This window comes from Lepus europaeus, chromosome 6 (assembly GCF_033115175.1).
Source record: "Lepus europaeus isolate LE1 chromosome 6, mLepTim1.pri, whole genome shotgun sequence".
In the NCBI taxonomy this organism is placed as follows: domain Eukaryota; kingdom Metazoa; phylum Chordata; class Mammalia; order Lagomorpha; family Leporidae; genus Lepus; species Lepus europaeus.
This window is the reverse complement of record NC_084832.1, coordinates 118,421,991-118,444,033: the sequence shown is the minus strand read 5'-3', so window position 1 is coordinate 118,444,033 and position 22,043 is coordinate 118,421,991. Positions and strand designations below refer to the sequence as shown.

Here is a 22,043-nt window from a genome sequence, read left to right as displayed (position 1 = left end):
TCACCACTGTCACAAAACAGCCCCATCACCAACAAAAAATATGCCGGAATGGGGAAAAGGGAACAAAGATGTATGACAGAGTAGCGGTCATTTGTTTTGGTATTTTTGTGCTGAGTCATCTTTCCAGCACCAGCTGAGAGCTGTGTGCCCTTTGACCCATCTCCTGTTCCTACGCCTCCGCCTCCCGTTTGCTGCTGTCTGCAGGGACCCTTGCCTCGAAGCAGGTATTGACATAATGGTATTGACATGGAAAGTGAGAATGTTCTTACCACTTCCTCATCCCCCTGTGAATATTCTTACTTTTCAAGAATAGTGCTGAATTAAAACAATGTGTACATTTCATGGTGCAAGGAAACCGAAGTTCAGCGTCTGTCCTACCCAAATCACTGACTCTTGAACTTCTTTCTTCTGGCTTGAGCACTTTAGAACAAAAAGACAAAAATTTCCCTCTTTCTGATCTCTACAGAAATTGCGTTGACTCCATTCCACTTTGAGATTCATTCCACAGAACAAGAACATGTCCATCACATCCCAGATCAAGGATCAAAAAAACCCTGAAAACAAGTGAAGTCAGGCTCTATTTTTCATGTGAAAATGGTGGAAACTCATAATTATTTAATTATATATTTTTTGCCTTTTTGTTTATTTCAAAAGCAAAATGATTGAAGGGGAGAGACAGAGAGAGAGAGAGAGCGAGAGAGAGAGAGCGCCTGCATGCGCTGTTTGACTCCCCAAATAGCTATAATGGCTGGGACTGACCAGGACAAAGCCAGGAGCCAGGAGCTCCATATGGGTCTCCCACATGGGTAGCAAGGGCCCAAGCAGTTGGACCATCTTCTGCTGCTTACCAGGTACATTAACAGGGAGTTGGATCAGAAGTTGGATATGGGATACTGTCATCACATAGGCAACTTAACCCACTGTACCACAGTGCCCGCCTCTGGAAGCTGTGGGTTTCCCCCACCCGAAAACCTTTCCTTTAAGGAATACAAACTTCATATATTTTATAATTGCAGCTTTAGGAACATGGCGATTCTTCCTACCATACCTGCCCTGCCACTCACTCTCCCACCCCTCTTCTTCCTCCCTCTCCTATTCCCATTCTTATTTTTGCTAAGATCTATTTTCAATTAACTTTATATGCATAAGATTAACTCCATTGTTAAGTAAAGAGTATGAAAAATAGAACCTGTTACTCAACAGTTGAGACAAGGGCTGTTCAAAATCATTTTATCTCAAAGTGTCAGTTTTGGGCCAGCGCTGTGGCTCACTGTTAATCCTCCGCCTGCGGTGCCGGCATCCCATATGGGCACCGGGTTGTAGTCCCGATGGCTCCTCTTCCAGTCCAGCTCTCTGCTGTGGCCCGGGAGTGCAGTGGAGGATGGCCCAAGTGCTTGGGCCCTGCACCCGCATGGGAGACCAGGAGGAAGTACCTGGCTCCTGGCTTTGGATTGGCGCAGTGTGCCGGCCGTAGTGGCCATTTGGGGGGTGAACCAGCAGAAGGAAGACCTTTCTCTCTGTCTCTCTCTCTCACTGTCTATAACTCTACCTGTCAAATAAAAATTTTTTTTAAAAACTGTCAGTTTCACTTCTATAGATTACCTTTTAGGTGCTCTATTACTTATCACAGGTCAGAGAGAACATATGGTATTTGTCCTTTGGGGACTGGCTTATTTCACTAAGTATAATGTTTTCCAGTTTCGTCCATTTTGTTGCAAATGACCAGATTTCATTTTTTTACCGCTATGTAGTATTCTTTGGTATACATATCCCATAATTTCTTTATCCAGTCTTCACTTGATGGGCATCTGGGTTGATTCCATATCTTAACTATTGTAAATTGAGCTGCGATAAATATGGGGGTAGAGATAACTCTTTCATACGCTAATTTCGTTTCCCTTGGGTAAATTCCCAGGAGTGGAATGGCTGGGTCATATGGTAGGTCTGTATTCAGATTTCTGAGGTATTGGAGGCTGTGTTTTAAGCAGAAATGTATTCTTGTTTCTCTAATAGTTAGAACTGAAATGTGTTGTTCTTTGCAAGAGTTTGAATTCAGTGTGTTATTTTTCCTAGTGTATGGAGGTTGTAAATAGTTTTCCTGCATAATTTTTTATGATTCACTTTATAGAATTAGAGATCAGGAGACAACATACGGTAATTTGTCTTAAACATCATTTGTGCTAAAAATCAAGAATTCAGTATTTCATTTTATTTTTAATGGAACCCATTTCCATATGATATTGAGGAACAATAGTGGGTGAATCAAGGTAAATGCTATAAATAATATGTAATATATAATTACATATAATTATATGTAATATAATATGTAATATATAAATGCTGTAAATATAGAGTAAATTAATAAATATTACTAGACCTAGACCCAGACCCTCTGTTTTTTTTAATGGCCTGGGAAAAGCAGTATAAGATGGGCCAAGTGCTTGGGCCCCTGCCACCCACATGGGAGAACCAGAAGAGTTTCCTGGTTCAGCCCTGGCCATTGAGGCTTTTTGATACAGAACCAATGGTTGGAAGATTAATCAATTGATCGATCGATCTCTCTATCTCTGACTTAAATATTTCCAAAATAAATAAATAATAAAATAAGATAAAATAGTAATCAGCAGAGAAATTCTAGGATTTAAAAAAAAAAATCAATGACCGATCTCTGAATATTTTCTGAAAAGACATTTTTATGTTACCAGCACAATAAAAACAATTTTGTCTATGTTTTTTTTTTTTTTTTGACAGGCAGAGTGAACAGTGAGAGAGAGAGACAGAGAGACAGGTCTTCCTTTTCCATTGGTTCACCCCCCAATGACCGCTGCAGCTGGCGTGCTGCAGCCAGCGCATCGTGCTCATCCGAAGCCAGGAGCCAGGTGCTTTTTCCTGGTCTCCCATGTGGGTGCAGGGCCCAAGGACCTGTGCCATCCTCCACTGCCTTCCCAGGCCACAGCAGAGAGCTGGACTGGAAGAGGAGCAACCGGACAGAATCTGGTGCCCCGACCGGGACTAGAACCTGGTGTGCCGGCGCCACAGGCGGAGGATTAGCCTATTGAGCCATGGCGCCGGCCTTTATCTATGCTTCTAACATTAATATGTAACAGAGCGAGTATTTCAAAAGTTGTTCTATATTAAACGTTTCATAGGTATTATTTCACTGGATCCTCTGAAGAGTTCCATGGGGGTGGGAATTCATTTATTACAATTTTTCATCAGGTACTATCAAGACCTGCAGTTAGTAGGTTTATATTCAGGTCCATCTTGATTGCACAGCTGTGTGTCTTAACCTTTCTTCTGACTCTGGGTGGAACTGTGAAGGACACACATTCTGCACGTAGAGCCTTTGCATGCCTGTTTGTTAGCATTGCTGAAAACCTGCAAGATGAGAACTCATGAAAGAAAATCATAGACTCAGCAAATAATGGTTTTTGTGCATATCCTGCTGCTTGGTGAGTTTCAGGACAAATCAGTCAAATCTCATCTGTTCCTCCCTCTAGCTTTGTAACAAAATCGTGTTTCTGGTGAGTTTCGTCGGGAATCGTGGCACATTCACCCGAGGGTACCGCGCGGTCATCCTGGACGTGGCGTTTCTTTACCACGTGGCCTACGTCCTGGTGTGCATGCTGGGCCTCTTCATCCACGAATTCTTCTATAGCTTCCTGGTGAGTACATCTTTCTGGGGACAGTCATTGCTCAGAAAACACACAATGCTGCTGCTGCTTCTGCCCCATCCTTTGATTTTTTTTGAAGAAGAAGAGCCTGACATTTAGAACAAAATCTGTTATTTTTAGAATTTCCTAGGAAAAGTACGAATTATTATCATTTATAGTCTTTTCTCTAGGAAACAACAGAGGTAGTGGGATTTTCTGTTTTGTCTCTGAGAAGCAACCAACCACCCCACCTGCTGACCCTGGCTTCAGATGACAGATTATTTCTGGTTCGCAGCCAAATAACATCCTCTCTTACATTTAAAGATTCTCCAGAAAAATGGGAATGTGAGGGTGTAATAGGTGTATGTTTTCTTAGATGCTAAAATCATGGTTTTGTGTATGATATCAATTATTATATGTATCTTTTTTTTATTTTTGACAGGCAGAGTGGACAGTGAGAGAGAGAGAGACAGAGAGAAAGGTCTTCCTTTGCCATTGGTTCACCCTCCAATGGCCGCCGCGGCCGGTGCACCGCGCTGATCCGAAGCCAGGAGCCAGGCGCTTCTCCTGGTCTCCCATGGGGTGCAGGGCCCAAGCACTTGGGCCATCCTCCACTGCACTCCCGGGCCATAGCAGAGAGCTGGCCTGGAATAGGGGCAACCGGGACAGAATCCGGTGCCCCAACTGGGACTAGAACCCGTTGTGCCGGCGCCGTTAGGTGGAGGATTAGCCTATTGAGCTGCGGCGCCGGCCTATATGTATCTTTAAATGGGACCTAAGAAACAAAAGCATGGAAAAGCCAGCCTGGCAAGATGAGTTGTTTTAGTGTGAGGCTTAATGTGTCATTGTTGTTAAATTTATTTACATATATTAAATGTAATCTTATTAAATGAATGTTTCAGGTTTTTCTCTAGAGTTATTTAGTTTTCCTGGTATCGATTTTCCTTCCTAAATACATGCTGTACTGTTTTAAAGTCACAGACCAGGAGGGGAGTCAGTAAAACTACATGACAGTGTTTTGAAATTTGAAGCACTGTGGGTTGGCACCAGGAGGCTCTCAAAACAATTTATTTATATCTGCAGCTTATGGTTGGCATGCAGTGGAGGACACTGTCCAATAAAATGATTCCTGAAAACAAGTTGGAGATCTAAAAACATTTTGCTAACCTAGTTTGCTTGGTTCACAAAGGACAAATCAGCACCTCCTGCTTCCCCAGTAGCTAGCATACCCCTGGAGGAAGACTGAAATGAGGCTGGCTTCCATTTCCCCTCAAACATGTGGAAGGGCCACCGGGTAGAGTAGATTTGCCTATTAGATTTTGGTACAAACTTATCTTCTGGGCATTTGAGTTGGATCATTCAGTAAGAGATTTGTTTTCTGCTCCAGCAATCCAAATAGACTCTATCTGCCCAAGCCCAGGCACACCAGAAAAATCCCATTTTTTACCTGCCTGTGAGATATGAAGCCCTATTATACCCAGCACTTTTAGTGGACTGTGAAATGTAATGTTCTTTCATTTTTAAACCACTTCCTTAAGATAATGATTGACATACAAAAAGCCCACTAATATATACAAGGTGATGAGTTTATAAAATTTATGTGTTCAACCATCTTATTTATAAAAATGGATAGGAATAATTTAGAAGACCAGTAAGACCAAGATCCATGGAACAGATAACTTGAAAAATGTATGCAATTATGTATGTAAGTCTTTATGTTTCCTAAGAAAAGTATTTTACAAAACAAAACCGTATTCAAAGTGTGAGACACATTAGTAGGAATGTTGCTTTTATATTTATTAGCCCTTTTCTCTAGTTTGTTTTCCTCTGGTCTTTTGTCTTTTTAGATATTACAATACTGATATCAGTTTGTTTTTATTGAGTTGTTTGAAATGAGAATATAGTCCATTTTGCTGTTTGGGGTACTATAAAGAAATTCTAACATGCATAATATTAGATTTTAGATTATATTAAATATCAAAAATGGTATTTCAGCATATTTTATTTTTATCTTATGTTTAATTTTTAAAATTTTATTTAAGGTATACAAGTTTCATGTATTTCATATATACAGATTTGGAAACATAGTGCTATTTCCCACCCTGTTCTCCTTCCTGCCCACGCTCCCACCCTTCCTCCTCCTTCCTTTCCTGTTCCCTCTCTTAATTTTTACAATGATCTACTTTGTTTACTTTATGCTTATAAAATTAACCTTAGATTATATAATCAGTTCAACAAATAGTATGAAGAAAAAAACACTATTCTTCAGCAGTAGACACAAGGGCTGTTCAAAATTATCAAAGTTCAAAATGTCCATTTCACTCCTATATAATACAATTTAGGTTCACAGTTCAGGGAAAACATACAGTGTGTGTCGTTGGGAAACTGATTTATTTCACTAAGTATAATGGTTTCTAGTTACATCCATTTTGTTGCAAAAGACAGGATTTCATTCTTTTTTACAGCTGAGTAGTATCCCATAGTGTATATGTACCATAATTGATTTATCTACTCATTAGTTGATAGACTGGGTTGATCCCATATCTTAGCTATTGTAAATTGAGCTGCAGTGAACATGGGGGTATGGATGACTGTTTCATATGCTGATTTCTTTTCCATTGGATAAATTCCCAGGAGTGGGATGGCTGGTGATATGGTAGATCTATTTTCAACTTTCTGAGGTATGTCCATAATGTCTTCCACAGTGACTTGTACCAGTTTACCTTCCCACCAACAGTGGACCATGGTACGATTTTCCCCATATCCTCACCAGCATTTTTGTTTGTTGATTTCTGTATGAGTGCCATTTTAAGTAGGCTGAGGTGAAAGCTCATTGTGATTTTGATTTGCATTTGCCTGTCGGCTAGAGATCCTGAGCATTTTTTCATGTTTCTGTCAGCCATTTGAATTTTCTATGTTGAAGAATATCTGTTCAAGTCCTTTTCCCATTTCTCAACTGCATTGTTTGTTTTGTTATTGTTGAGTTTCTTGAGTTCTTTATAGTTTAGGAATACTAATCCTTTATCAGTTTTATCATTTGCATATATTTTCTCCCATTCTGTCAGCTGCCTCTTCACTTTGCTGAGTGTTTCCTTTGCAGCGCAGAACTTCTCAGCTTGGTGTAATCCCATTTGTCAATTTTGGCTTTGATTGCCAAATTTGCTTCTGTGGTCTTTTCCAAAAAGTCTTTGCCTATGCCAGTATCTTGCAGAGTTTCCTCAGTGTTCTCCTCTAGTAATTTGATGCTCTCAGGTTGTAGATTCAGATCTTTGGTATTTTAAGTTGATTTTTGTATAAGGTAGGGGCCTTCTTTCATGCTTCTGCACATGGAGATCCAGCTTTCCTAGCACCATTCTTTGTCCTTGCTCCAGAGATGGATTTTAGCTCATCTGTCGAAGGTTAGTTGGTTGTAGACGCATGGATTGATTTCTGGAGTTTGTATTCTGTTCCATGGTCTATGTGTCTATTTTTGTGCCAGTACCGGGGTGTTTTGATGATAACTGCCCATAGTGTGTCTTGAAATCTGGTATTGGGATGCCTCCAGCTTTGTTTTTGTTATGTAAGATTGCTTTAGCTATTCATGGTCCCTTGTGTTTTCATATAAATTTTAGCATCATTTTTTCTAGATCTGAGAAGAATGTCCTTGGTATTTGATTGGGATCACAATGAATCTATAAATTGCTTTCTCTAGTATGGACATTTTGATGATGTTAATTCTTCAAATCCATGAACATGGAAGATTTTTCCATTTTTTGTGTCTTCTATTTGTTTCTTTAATGTTTTGTAGTTTTCATCATAGAGATCTTTCACTTCCTTGGTTAAATGTATTCCAAGGTATTTACTATTTTTGTAGCTATTGTGAATGGGATTGAGAAGTTCTTTGTCAGCCATATCATTGTCTATGTATATAAAGGCTATTGATTTGTGTGTTAATTTTATATCCTGCTACTTTACTAAACTCCTTTGTGAGTTCCAGTAGTCTCTCAGTGGAACTTTTGATTCCTTTATATATAGTCATGTCATCTACAAATAGGGATAATTTGGCTTTCTCTTTTCAGTTTTGCATCCCTTTGATTTCTTTTTCTTGCTTAGTGGCTATGACTAAAACTTCCAGGACTATATTGAATAGCAGCTGTAAGAATGGGCATCCTTGTGTTGTTCCAGATCTTGGTGAAATGCTTCCAAGTTTTTCCCATTCAATAATATGCTGGCTGTGGATTTGTCATAAATTACCTTCATTGTGCTGAGGAATGTTCCTTCTACCCCAGTTTGTATTTAAGCATATTTTAAACATATTCTATGTCAACTTTTTAAAAAAATAGATTCACTTATTTATTTAAAGTTCATTTACAGAGAGAGGGGGCTTCAGAGAGATCTTCCATCTGCTGGTTCACTCCCTAGATAGCTGCAACAGCTGGAGCTGTACCAGGCCTAAGCCAGGAGCAAGGAGCTTCATCCCTGTCTCCTTTATGAGAGGCAGGGGCCCATACACTTGGACCATCTTCTGCTGCTTTTCCCAGGCCATTAACAGTGTTCTGGGTTGGAAGTGGAACAGCTGGGACAGGATCTGTTGCCCATATGGGATGCTGAAATAGCAGGTGGCAGTATTACCTGCTACCCCACAACATTGGCCCCAATGTTTTTTCTTGAATATGAATTCAAGAGAGTATCATTTCTTTGCCCAACATAATAAAATAGCATGCTCTAGATTTATGCTTCAGAGAAAACAAAAACAAAAAAACCTGCCCAGTGTCAATGTGTTTTACAACTCCAAGATTGTGATTCTGTATGCCTAGGAATATGCATTTTAAGCAAACATCCCAAGGACTTCTCAAAGCTACACGCTTTCTCTAGAGCAGACACAGACCACATTACCAGACCTTTTCTTTAAGTCACCATTGAGTTCACAGAATGGAAAATTTCCTGTCAACTTAAAAGCTTAAACAATTTGAATAAATCACAGTGTCAACAGTTTAAAGTTGAATTTGCATTAGTTAATTTATCTATACTAAATATTACTGATTTTATTTCTAAAGATAGATGCCTTGCCAGGAGATAAAAAGATAAAATAAACTTTTAAAATTTGTTCATCATAAAATATAAGTTTCCTAGGGTGAACAAAAAGGTTAGTATTTATCTATTTAGTAGTTATTTGCAAGAGTCCAATTAAATTGCAAAGTAACTATGTAAAGGTTGGTACTCAGAAAAACAGGGGACAAGGCTCCTGTGTCTGGGAAAAGAATTGTATAAGAGATAATGATCATTTCAGTTGAGTTCAGAGATTCTAATTCTTGCCCACAGGGAGCAGAAGACAAGCCAGCTATTCTAATCTTAAAAATACTATTGGTTTTCATATATTTACACCTTTTTAAAAATGAATGTTGTTTTATTGCTTTTAACTGCTTTTTGTAATAAAACAAGTACTTGGTCATGTATAATTTCAGCTTTATAAGGAAGCAGTGAATGAAATTGCCCCTAGTGTTGCCTACAGATAGCAAATGCATATCTAGGTTCTTGAGTAGCACATAGATTTTTCTACCCTAAAGACAAAATAAATAACCCAATGGAGGAAGTTAATTAGCAACATTGTGTTTTAGATTTTTGTTTAGTTCTGTTTCTAAAAGTATAGCTGATGTAATAGGTTTTGTCTTTCCTATTATACCTCGTAAGGAAAAATGTTTGCATTTCTCAAATATCTTTGAATTTCCTATCTTTTCTATTGTATTGAGCTCATAAAATTGTTCTAATATCATCTCTAATTCCTTGATTAAGCAATAAATCTAATGAATTTGTCAATTCATTGCTTCGATGGGCCTAATTCAATTCAGCATTCTTGCTTCAGCTATTTTATGTATTCCAGAAGTAACTGCAGAAAAGAATCAGTAAGGCTAAAAGTAAAGAATAAGTAGCTGAGCTAGTTAAGTCACCATATTATAATTGTTCTAAATTCAGACTTGAAACTATGCTATTTCTGGAACATCTTAGTAAACTGATATTATATTGGTCTAGAAACCAGCAGGTGCACACTCTGTGCCGGGTTAGATTTATCTTTATTGAAATACAATTTATTAATGCATCACAACTAGAATAAAATAGGTATTTTGGTTCATTTTAAAGATTGTTTAAGTTACTTTTTCACTGATAAACTAGAATGGCTTTCAATTATATATGTAACTGTCTTTATATTTATTCACCTGCTGCTACATTGCCTTTTGTCTTGTTTTCTTTGTTTTTGTAGCTTTTTGATTTGGTGTACAGAGAGGAGACTCTGCTCAATGTCATCAAAAGTGTCACACGGAACGGCCGCTCCATTATTCTGACTGCAGTCCTGGCTCTCATCCTTGTCTACCTGTTTTCCATTATTGGGTTCCTTTTCTTGAAGGATGACTTCACGATGGAAGTGGATAGGCTGAAAAACAGGACTCCCGTTACAGGTATTGCTGTTTCCCCGCCACGAGCTTCCTCTGATGGCAGATGGACTTGGCCGTAGCTTGCTAATGATGTTCCAGGTAAACACCCCATGCAGGAAGTGTCTCTTCCATTCTGCTGGAGCATGTGCGCTGCTAGGAGTCATGCGTGTGACACGCTCTGCGGCTGCACAGTAAATAGCTGTCAGTAGGCTCAGTCTCTGCAAGACATTGCAGTCACGCTGACTGTTCCGTAGAAGTCAGTCAGCAGCTTCAAGCAGAGTAACAGCTCTGCAGTCCTTTGCCTCCTCCCTTTGCCTGCATCTCCAGGATATAAAATCCAGCGCTGTTCCCAATCAGTACTCCATTCTTATTGGACCGCAGTCCTTTATATCATACCTAACTGGATGAAAATGGTAAATGTTTTGGTCTGGAGAATCAACAAATCATAGGGAATTTGGTCTAGAAACCATGCTCAAAATGCTGTAGTGAGAGGACCGATCTATCCTCTGTGGCTTCGTTTTTTTGTCTGGGCAGAAGGCCCCCTCTCTACTCACTGACCCCTGTGGTGGGAGTGCTTATTCTTGCCATGTTATTTGAGATTTTTAAAATGTGTTATGCTTTCTAATGACTTATTTGTTCCTCTTCTCCTAGTGTTGCTGTTTTAGTTATACTTCTTTGTTTCCCTTCTCCCTCCCACCCCTTGCACTGTGCTGGGTAGAGACCATAGTTACTCATTTTGTGGATTGTCTAGGGGATTTCTCTGTGGGAAGCACAGAATGGAAGTCACAAAATGATACCTCAGATCACTAAATTTAAAAGTAGGGCTTAATTGGCCAGTGCCGCAGCTCACTAGGCTAATCCTCTGCCTGCGGCACCAGCACCCGGGTTCTAGTCCTGGTTGGGGTGATGGTTGTGTCCCAGTTGCTCCTCTTCCAGTGCAGCTCTCTGCTGTGGCCCAGGAAGGCAGTGGAGGATGGCCCAAGTGCTTGGGCCCTGCACCCGCATGGGAGACCAGGAGGAAGTACCTGGCTCCTGGCTTTGGTTTGGCGCAGTACACCAGCTATGGTGGCCATTTGGGGAGTGATGAAGACCTTTCTCTCTGTTTCTCTTTCTCACTATCTAACTTTGCATGTCCAAAAAAAAAAGAAGAAGAAGAAGTAGGGCTTAATTAGAGGCACCTTATATGTAGTTTCCTTTTTGCCCTTAACAAGCTTTTCTTAGTTATTAAATTGGTGATACATAGCAGCAGTATTGTTTAAATGTAGCAGTGAGTCTGAATGATCCCAGCACACAGTGGAAACATCCTGTGCAGAGACTGGAAGTTATGAAGCATGAGGCTCTCCTGGATTTCATGTCTTTATTCAGTGTTTTGTTTGGACTTAAATGCTACTTTTTCTAGAATTTTAAAGGTATCACTCTTTGGAGGAAAAGCTCCTATGTAAATACTCCAAAGCTCCACGTTCACTGAATTTTGAATCATAAACTGTCTGCTCTCTCATCTTCACACGTGCTTGCTTCCTGGCTTTGAGGCCTGGTCACAGTGAGCTCCTCAGTCCAGAAGGAACCAAAAGCTGCACCACCATAGTTTCTGACTCTCAAGTATTAGCAGTCGTTACTGTCTTGTGAATCTACTGGTAAATATGTGTATTTTCTAAAAAGGAAATTATACTATGAGTATAAATATTTTTCTTAGACAGAAAAATGTCTTCTTTCTTTTTACAAAATAAGCCACACTAAGACCTAAAATTTCAAGCTCTTTTACTAAAAATATTTATACATATTCATATACAAAGTTGTTGAATACAGCTTTTGTAAATACTGAGACCATGCAGCATATGAGAACAGCTAGCAACGTTAAACCTGATTTTTTTTTTACATTGGGAATGTTTGTTTCATAGATAGACAGCATTTATGATATGAAGCCCTAGAAGAGCACTTTTATTTGCATAATGCTTTAGTAGATTATGCCTTTATCCATTTTCTGTTGCTTATACAGATGACCTGACAGTAAGTGATGTATAAAGAACAGAGGTTTATTATTTAACAGTAATGATGTTCTGTTATTATTTAATAATAATAATGTCCTGGAGGCCGTGAAGTCCATGAGCCTGGCACCAGGTTCTGCTTAGGGTCTGGCAAGAGCCTTCTTGCTGCATCCTGGCAACATGGCAGAGGCTGTTGCATGGCGAGATCTGTTCGAGATAACCCATTAAACCATGAGTGGGCTCATTCCTCATGACCCCGTCCCTTCCTAGGGTCCCACTTCTTACTGCCTCACAGCGGGCTTAAATTTCAGTGCGAGCTTCGGTGTGGATGTTGGAACCTTTGCCGTATCTCTGCACCACAGAACGTTGCCTCTTTCTTTTTTCTTTCTTTTCTTTTTTTTGACAGGCAGAGTGGACAGTGAGAGAGAGACAGAGAGAAAGGTCTTCCTTTTGCCGTTGGTTCACCCTCCAATGGCTGCTGCGGTAGCGCGCTGCGGCCGGCGCACCGCGCTGATCCGATGGCAGGAGCCAGGTGCTTCTCCTGGTCTCCCATGGGGTGCAGGGCCCAAGCACTTGGGCCATCCTCCACTGCCTTCCTGGGCCACAGCAGAGAGCTGGCCTGGAAGAGGGGCAACCGGGACAGGATCGGTGCCCCGACCGGGACTAGAACCCGGTGTGCCGGCGCCGCTAGGCGGAGGATTAGCCTAGTGAGCTGCGGCGCTGGCCAGAATGTTGCCTCTTTCAAGTGTTGAGTACTTTGCACTCCCGGAGTTAACTGTGTGTCCTCAGTGAGCTTCCTGAGGCTCTCACACACACAGGAAGCAAGTAGATTTGGAGAGCAGGAGCATGCAGCTCTTCAGGGAATGGGAAGACACAATCAGGAAACTCGCTGATGGGGACATGCTGGGAAGGCTGAGCGTCCTGGAGCTGAGTGGCCAAAGCACCAGGGTGCAGAGGGCAGTGAGGGTGGGCGACCTGCAGATGGCTTTGGGGGTTCAGGAGGACGTGGTGCTGCCCCTGAGGCTGCAGGACTCGGTGTTTGGGGGAGTCCTTGTCTTAGGCCACGGGACTCGGAGGGACGTTTCTGTTGAAATGTGGGGGTGACAGTGCTCCTCACACACCCCTCTTCCTCATCCTGTTTTTCGGCCTGGCTTCCACTCACTCAGTGCTGCAGGAGCCCCCAGCAGTGGGCGGCTCCCCACCTCCAGCCTCTCTTCTCGTGCCCACGTTTCTGATTGGCTCTCCCCTGGGTTCAGACACTGCATTAGGCGTGCACTGGCAGTAGGATTCCTGCTGGGTCTTTGCTGGCCCGTGTGCCTTTGGTCAGACAAATCGCCCTTGGAGTTTCCTGGGTGCTACATGCCTCACGAGTCCCATGCATGTCAATCCCGTGATAGCTCCAGCTGGATCCTTCTCTGAAAACCTTTCTGTTTTTTATTTCCTTCTAGAATTCACATCTCCCTCTCCCAAAGGGAAATGTTTAAGAAATCTGCACTTGACTCTCTCTCTCCCATTGTGGTTCCATCACTGCTTCTCTGGGTCTCCCTTGTTGACTGTCGGTGCTCCAGGGCCATGGCTCTGGTCTCAGTAACTATCACGTAGGGCAGAGGCTACCAGCACACTGTCAGGAACTCCACCTCTCTTCCTCTCCGACCCTGTGCTCTGTTTTCCTGCCCAGTACTGATGGTGATGGAGGTAGCGTCAGAGGCTGCCCCTTCCTTGAGTGGCTCCAGCAGCCCCACGCCAGGCCAGCTCCTCCTCACATGACCTCCTTCTTGAGCCTTACGCCCCCTTTTCCATTTGCCACTTCCAACTCTGCCTCAGCTCACAAGTCAGATAACCCAGGAGGGTTCCTCTTTTCTGTTCCATCCTGCTCCCAGATGCACCAGCAAGCAGGTGGATCCCTGGAAACAGTAGGAGAAACAGCAGGGATCTGGCAGAAGAGCCTTGCTTCCTGGAGGCATTTTATGCTGTCATTGTTTCCAGGAGCCACTGTGTCACCTTCAGAGCTGCCACCAGCCACAGTCCCTACCTCAGCCGTAGAGACCAGAGCCTTAGAGCCCAGGGACTGTCACTGCACTGGGGGCCTGGGTTTCTGGCATCCCAGATCAGAACCCTGAACACATTTGGCTGTGGAGACGTATTACACATGGTGGTTAAGGTCTCCAGTGTTATTAATACTTTATCTCAGCCACTTAAAAGAAGGTATAAAAGGCTTTTAGTGGGTTGGCCCATGAGTCTGTTCTGTAATTATAAAATTGCTTCAGTAGGCAAAACCATGTTCAAAGTTCCAAACCAACCCACTGAAAAACCATGGGAGCACAGCTGAGTTTGAGTACAAGTGCCTTTAATTTAGATGCCTTTATAATCATTTGTTCGTTTCTTGTCATTTGCACATTTGTCTCAATACCGCTCTGCTTTGTGTCGTCTTAGGCAATTACGAGGTTCCTACCACAACCTTAAATTCCATGACGGAGACATGTGACAAGAACAACTGCTCGGCCACGATACCAGCTTCCAGTACAGGTGTGTAGAAGGCACTTCCAGACAATATGAGCTTCATAGTTCTGATGTTTCCTTTGTTATATTGTTACCTCCCAAAGAGTTGTGCTAGACATTTCATGGTGGACAGAAGGTGAAAGAACCAGGAGGATCCAAACTAGAAAAGGAGTCTCATGTCTGTCCTTCTGTATCCCTATCTTGTTCTGATATTGTTGCTGTTCATGGGAATCTACTGAATTTATCCTGTGGTGTGTGCTTCTAAAAATTCTGTTTTTACCTTGGAAACCACACTAAGGGAGTCCCTTTTAACTGTATAGCAGTTAACATAAGGTCTGGAGAAACACGGGATTGCAGCTCAGAAGACTTGATTATAATCTTGGGTCTGCAGATTGTAGGTAGACGTGTTGGAAATGTTAAGCAAAGTCTCTAGATGAAGTTCAGAGAGAGTGGGTAAGGGCTGGAGGGAGGGAGAGGGAGAGAGAGAGAAGAAGGAGGGGAGGGAAATTATAAAACTTTCCCTACCTGCATAGGAGCAAATGGAAGTATGCATATAAAAATAATGTTTTAAACTCTAAATTCTTCCCTTAGGATGGCAGGAGCCTGAATTGTGTGGAATGGGTGATGCTTCATGAACTGTGCTAGAAATGAGTGATGCTTCCTGAAGAGACTTAGGGAATGTATGTCTTTCATTAGTACAAGAGTTGTCATTTCTGAAAAGGAGTAGATTTAGTTGGAGTAAATGTGTGGTGTCTACAGAGGCAGAAGCAAGCTCAGAGAAGATAAGGGGAGGAAGAGGCCCAGTGAGGGCTGCAGCCCCTCAGCTTCCATCTGGGAGCACACAGTTTGTCTGGTCTTTGTGTTAGTGCCTTCTCTCCTAAGTTGCCTTTCTCCTTGAGATGTTGCCCTGTTGCTTGAGAGAAGATCGATGGTCCCTTCTGCTATGTGTTTCATTTGTGATGAGCCAAGGGATGATTGACCACTGAACACAAGCCGTCCCAGCAGCCACGGGCACTGCGAGTGGCTGCCCCCATCTCCCGTCTCCTTCAGCCCTGCACCCCTACTCAGTGCTGGTAATGAAGACCAGCTCACTCGACTTGGAGAGCGTATGCTGCAGGTTATGAAATCCTATTATACACATCCTCCAGTTTAAATACCTCCAGTTTCTTCAGCCTTCCTCACAGTTGCAGTAGCGACTCTTGGTGCAGTACTCCTAGGCAGGCAGCTGAGTGATTATCTTATTATGGGTAGTGGAATTTGGAATCACGTTACAGTCTTGACCCATATTTGGCTGACTCCCGGGTAAAATGCCATTCTTCACTGGTTCGGCTGTCAAGCCTTAAATACCCACCCTGTACTCACGTAATTGGGAGTTTGGGCTTTCAAGTATAAAGCCGTGCATTTATTTCTATGCTTCTGCCAACTCATAATTGTAGGACCTTGCAGTTTGCCCAGTGACTAGATGAGGAATTTTCTGACCAGATGGTCTCTAGGTTTCTGGTCACTTCCAGTTCCCCCATGCCATGAGCCTCAGATTCTGTCAAGTAATTTACTTTTTCTCTCTCATGTCCCCCACAGGCTTGATAAGCTCCAGAACAGGGGTTGACAAAATATGTCCCGTAGGGAAATCCATCTTACTCCCTGTTTATATATCCACAGACCTAGGCATGATGACAACATTTAAAAACAATTTAAGAAAAAGATGCAGTGGAAGCTGTATGTGGCCCACAGAGCTTACGGTGTTTGCCTTTGGGTTTTACAGGAAGAAATTTGCCCAAAGTCTGCTCTCAAAGATTTCTATTAAAGGGGCTAGAAAGGTTGTATAGGATGGCAGCCACCATGCCAGGGATGAAAACCACCACGGTCATGGTCGCATTTTGCACGATTCTTCAGCCACATAGAAATGTGTCTCAAATAAGCTTATCATTCAGCCCATGTTTCTCGTTTTTTTTTCAAGATATATCATGAGACTGTTTATCAAAGCCCCTTTGCCAAAACCCAGTCACCTGCTATCTGCCACATTCCCAGTCAGTCGGTCACCGCCCTCTCTTGCCCTCTCCTTCTTCCCACACTCTTCCACTGTGGTCCACTTCAGTATCTTCTCTTGTATCAAATCACTTGTCACATCCTCGAATTCAGGCCTACAGGTGCTCCTCTGTCCTGCCATAATCCATGGTTTTTCAAGGTCACAGAAACAAACTTGGAAAATTTGGATATAGTTTAAGGAGCCAGGCAACATTAAATAGTTTTGGGGTCTTTTTGGTCATCTGGAATTTCAATTTAGTGTCCCTCATGCTTGTCATTATCTTTTCAGCTCTACTTTCTTCTTAAAAGAATAAGGGAAATAATACATTAAAAGTTTACTTTCTTGTTAACACAAATATTTTAACAGCTTGGTCTCAAGTGTAGTGACTCTGTGCCTGCACTGGTCTTCAATGTCTAAATGTTACTTAAAAATGATATCCTTCATTTTAAAGCAAATAACTTTAACTGTAATTGGCTTTAAAAATTTTTAAATTTTGTTAGTTGAAAGGCAGGGAGAGAAAAAGGCAAAGGTCCATAGAAAGAGCTCATATCCACTGAGTTGACTCCACAAATGTTTGCAATGGCTGGGTGTGGGCTGGAGTGGAAGCAGGGATCCAGTAATTCCATCGGGGTCTCCCTCTACGTGTCAGGAACTTAGCTACTTGCTCCATCACCTGCTATCTCCCAGAGTGTCCATGGGCAGGAAGATGGGCTGAGTAGAAGAGCTGGCACTTCAACCCACGCTGCTGTGTGTGTCGGGGCCTTTTGTAATGGCAGCCTGCTATCGGGAACACACTTTGGCTGTTACACATACACACTATGGCTTGTAAATTAAAATTTAGCCCTTGCTTTAGATGAGAGAAGTCATTTTTAAATCTAAGTGATACTTCGTATGCCACAAACACCTTCTCTACCTTTTCTCTTTCACTCTGATTTTGCAGTTAAATTTATGTGGCCAAGACGTCTAGATCAGATCCACAGAATTTGCCGTCATGTGAATTTTATCACTTAGCGTTTTCCACAGTTTTGGAAGTCCCCTTGTGTTTGTGGTGTCCCTGCTATGGGCCAGCCACCATGCTAGGTGTTAAGGACAAAATGTTAAATAACAAATATGATCCTAGCCCTCATGGAACTTATAAAATAGTAGAGGAAGGGGAAAAAATCACTGTTAAAATTCTGCCTGTCATATTGTCTTTCACTGAGTCTATTTGGGTAGATTTCTTGAAGCATGCTGTCTGCTAAAGGCAATCTCATTTCTTAAGTATTGCATATTTATGAACTTGAGTTGATTCTGCCCCCTCTCCTACTGCCCAAGGACACTTGGCAGTGCCTGGAGATGGGGTTGGTTGTCACACCTTGGAGAGGGCACTGCTGGCAACCTGTGGGTAGAGGCCAGGGAGGCCGCTGAACTCCCTGCATGCACAGAGAACCACCAGGCCCAAACAGTAACAATGTTACGGGCAAGAGACTCCTTTCTGTTTGGATATTGGTTTATAGTGCCAAATACAAACTCATAGAAGGCTTCCCATGGAAGCTTCCACAACCTGGTATTCACTTAGCATATTGTACAAAGAACACAGCCTCCCTTTCTCTGTGGGCAGATGAGCACAGTTCTTCCCCTCCCAAGGCATGCTGCCCCAGGGGCAAGGGCTGTCTTTCTGGGCTCCAGCAGTGATAGGAGTTGAGGGAAGAAATGGGAAGGGCTTGAGGAGGGCAGCAGTGAGAGCAGGGAAGAAGGCATGGATAACAGCTGGGGTGTGAAGGCTGTTGGCCCTGCAGGAGTGTCAGAGACTCAGAGACACTGTTGGGAGCCAGCGGTGTATGGCCATAGCATCCACAATGAGAGATTATTCCTAGATCAGAATTAAAGACGCAAGACTATCTGTATTCATGTACCCTTTGCTAGTTGACTTGGTGAGTGATAAGGCTCATCTGATTGAAAATTCTGTGAATTCGATCCCCTAGCCCATGCTGCCTTTACATTTTGGCTGTGTAAATGTAATCGCAAAATGTGAGTGAAAGGTAGAACCTGGTGTGTGTCGTGCAGCAAGTGTCACTTAGATGTAAAAATAACTTCTCTATGTCGAAGGCCAGGATTAAATTTTAATTTGCAAGCCCTAGTGTGCATTTGTGACAGCCTGAGTGTGTTCCCTTGTGGGCAGCAGGCTGCCATTCCAGAGGGCCGCGACACACACAGCAGCATAATGGCAAGGCTACAAGGCTCATGGTGACTGGAAGGCAGAGCCACCAGCTTCCAGTAAAGGACCCTGCCGAAGCAGGTGAGGTCATTGTCCCAGCAGCCGAAAATTCACACGGCAGCTGGCAACCAGCTGTGGTTTTAACAAACAGCCAAAAAATACCTCCTTTTATTTCGTTTGCTGCAGACCTCCCTGATTCCTGGACAAAAATAATTCATTTATATATTAAAAAAAAAAAAAAAAATGGCCAACCTGACTTTTCTAGAAAAGCAAGGCCTTTTGAGACAGTTTACAAAAATATAATCACAATTATTTTATATGCAAAAATCAGGTTAATGTACAGACAAAAAGGCAGAAGTTCATGGGTTTTTAACATTTATGAGCAATTCAAATTTATTGTGTTTTGGTGTTTTACTTTAGTGGGAAGGATTGGTGGGTGGGCATCCCCAGTGAGTCAGCCTCGTGCCTTATGGTTTTTGGCTTCCCACGGGGTACCAGTGATTTTAAATTTTTGTTACTGGTGAAAATAGTTTAAATCTGCATTCCCATAATGAACTGATTATAATTAAAGCGCAAGACTAACAAACCAGAAGTTTTCAGCTGCATTTAGAATTTCAAATGTGTCTGTGTCAATCTCTTACTTTCTCAGAAACCATAAAAAATTATCAAATAATTTGATTAGTAAAAATATTGAAAATGTCATTTTTATAGACTCTTATTCAAACATGGCCAGTATTAAAAAAATTCTAGGCTGATAGCTCATCGAAAGGGAACCATTTGGAAGCCAATAGAATTGACATTGTTATTCTTTCCTTTGTAGGAAACAACTTTCATTGTACTATGAAACAATTACCAATATTTCGGGAAATTCCAGTGTACTAGGGAAAGAGTTACCAATAGTCAGCTGAGCGTGGGTCATTGAACTTAAGGTTGCTCACTCACAGAGTGTGTTGATGATACTGAAACCATGCCCTCTCGTAGGGCTTCTGCAGTCACCTGTCAGTGGTAGAGATGACCGTGCTAAGCTGGAAGTCAGCGAGTGCCTGCTTGGTACAGAGCCCTGTTCTCTCTGTGTGCACATGTCGTTGTTTGGAGTGTCCTCATATGAAAAGTCCGTGTTTGCTCCGCTCTCCTTAGGTTTGCAAACAGCCGCGCTCTCTGGCTTCTTTTATAACCACCTCTGCTTTCGTCACTTGGCCACTGTCCGCTGAGCCGTTGTTCTTGCATCTGAAATCCTTTCCTGCTGCCGCCTGCTATGTTCCGCTCCAGGCACTCCTGGGTCCCCGCTGGATCTCCCTCTGGGTTCTGCTGTTCCCTCTGCCTTCACCACCGCGTTGCATTGCCCGGTCAGCCTGCCTGGGCTCTTCCTGCTGTTCCCTCGTGGCCTGTCGTCTCCTTCACTGCGGACCTTCTTCCTCTTGTTTCCCGATGGCCTCAGTTGTAACTCCGGTCGTCGTTTCTCCCCGCTGCCTTTGACCCTTGTGTTGTTTTGTCACTGCTTGGGGTCGTTTCTACCCATTGGATCACGGTATTCTCCCAGCTCTGTTGTCTGGTCTGAAATTTTTAAATGTTTTCTTATTTTCTAACCTTACAAACGTTAAGAATCATCTGAGATTGTTTCTTTCCTGTATCAAAGCAGCCTACACCCAGTTCCCCCTCTGAGGGGCCTTGTCCTCAGTCTGATGGGAGCATCCTTTTCCCAAGGCAGCCCTGGCTGGAGCGTCTCAGTGGGTAGTAAAGCTGCCTCCCCCGGACCTGAAGACCATCAGCTGCCTTGTGTTCATCCCTTCCCTCCGTCCTGCCATTCCCCAGAAGGAGGCTCACTGCGCAGCAGGCTTCCCGAGTGGTCTCTCCACCTCCACACATGCTGCTCCTACTGCATCTGACCATCCCCACTCTCCCACTTGTCAGAAATCATTTCTTTGATGTTCCCCAACCCCTCTGCCCCTTGCTCAGCTTCCCACAATGCCCCCAGACCTGCCCAGTAACATCTAGAGTCCCTGCAGCTTCACAGAGCTCCCACTCAGCGTTATCTGCCATACCTCACAGGTGTACCTGCTGGTTTATTTGCTGTTCATCATACAAGCATGCATTTCTGTACCGGCATCTCCACCCATGCCTTGTGACATGCCGCTCTACTCAAGTCTTAGGTCATTAACTATTCAAGCAAGCTCAGACTCCACATTAATTACAGGACCACGCTCTGATTCACACTGGTATGAAATGGTGTCTCCCTGTTTTGATCTCTTTGCTGCCCTTCTGCATCTTGTACGTGTTGTATCTCATCCACTTCACCAGCTAGATTGCAGACCTGCTTGCCCTGATGAAAGCTGTCCAGTGGCCCTCGGCAAGCAGTTTAAACTCTTCAGCCACTCCGTGAACTGCTCCCTGCCGTCCTCTCTGTGTCTGCCGCACTGTTGTGCACACACCAAAGGCCCAGCCATCACCATCCACCTGCAGTTCCTCAACACACCTATGCGTGCATGCCTCGTGCCTTTGTGCAGCCCATCTCATCTGCCAGGAAAGACTCCTGCACTCGTTTACTGGCCATGCATGGCCTTCTCTCCACACTCAGCTCAACACCTAGCACCCCAGTCGGTGAAACAGCCCTCTATTATGCCTCTGTAGCAGCCCACGGCCCTGCACGGCCTTCATTCATCCGCTCACTCACCTGTTCTGGAATCGCAACGTTCCCATAGACTGGGACACCTCCGTCTTTCCCACCTGTATACCTAGCTGCTAGCCCAGTGGTTGTTGGTTCAGTGAAATAAGGCAGATAGGACTTGGGGGAGGACCAGCTGGTTATACAGGTAACCATAAGGTGCCATTTACCCAGGTGAATTTGCCCCAACTCAGGGCCTGACTTCCAACCTGAAGGCCTGGAGGTCTTCATATTGAAAGTAGGATTTTTGTGTGTGAAGCTCATAGAAGTTCCTGTGTAAAACCAGGATGCCTGTGCACTGATTACTGTTGAGGGAATCGCTGGACAACTGTTAGCATGGACCCCTGTTCTTGTGCCACACAGAAAGCTAATTCTCATTTATATTTGCAGCCAACCTGTAGTTGTTAATCACGTGAATTGTGTGTGCATTTTACTAGCTTTCTTCTTAGTGAGAAACAACCTCATTTCCAAATTCTTGGGGAGAGATAGGAGCTTCTATATCCTGATTTATCTGTCATGTAATTGGTCTTTAGTAAACATTTGTTGTGACATGACCAGTGGTACCTGAATAAATAAATGTAAGATTGTTTAACTGAAAGTCTCACCATGAC

General features: G+C 43.0%; 1 protein-coding gene across 1 annotated transcript in view; it reads left to right on the top strand.

The window, feature by feature from the left end:
* Positions 1-22,043, top strand: part of ITPR2 (inositol 1,4,5-trisphosphate receptor type 2) — a 525,149-nt gene that overhangs the window by 436,919 nt on the left and 66,187 nt on the right. The window contains exons 50-52 of the mRNA XM_062194964.1: positions 3,501-3,665; positions 9,892-10,087; positions 14,482-14,574. Coding sequence (XP_062050948.1) covers positions 3,501-3,665; positions 9,892-10,087; positions 14,482-14,574 — 454 coding nt within the window. The remainder of the gene's footprint in view (positions 1-3,500; positions 3,666-9,891; positions 10,088-14,481; positions 14,575-22,043) is intronic.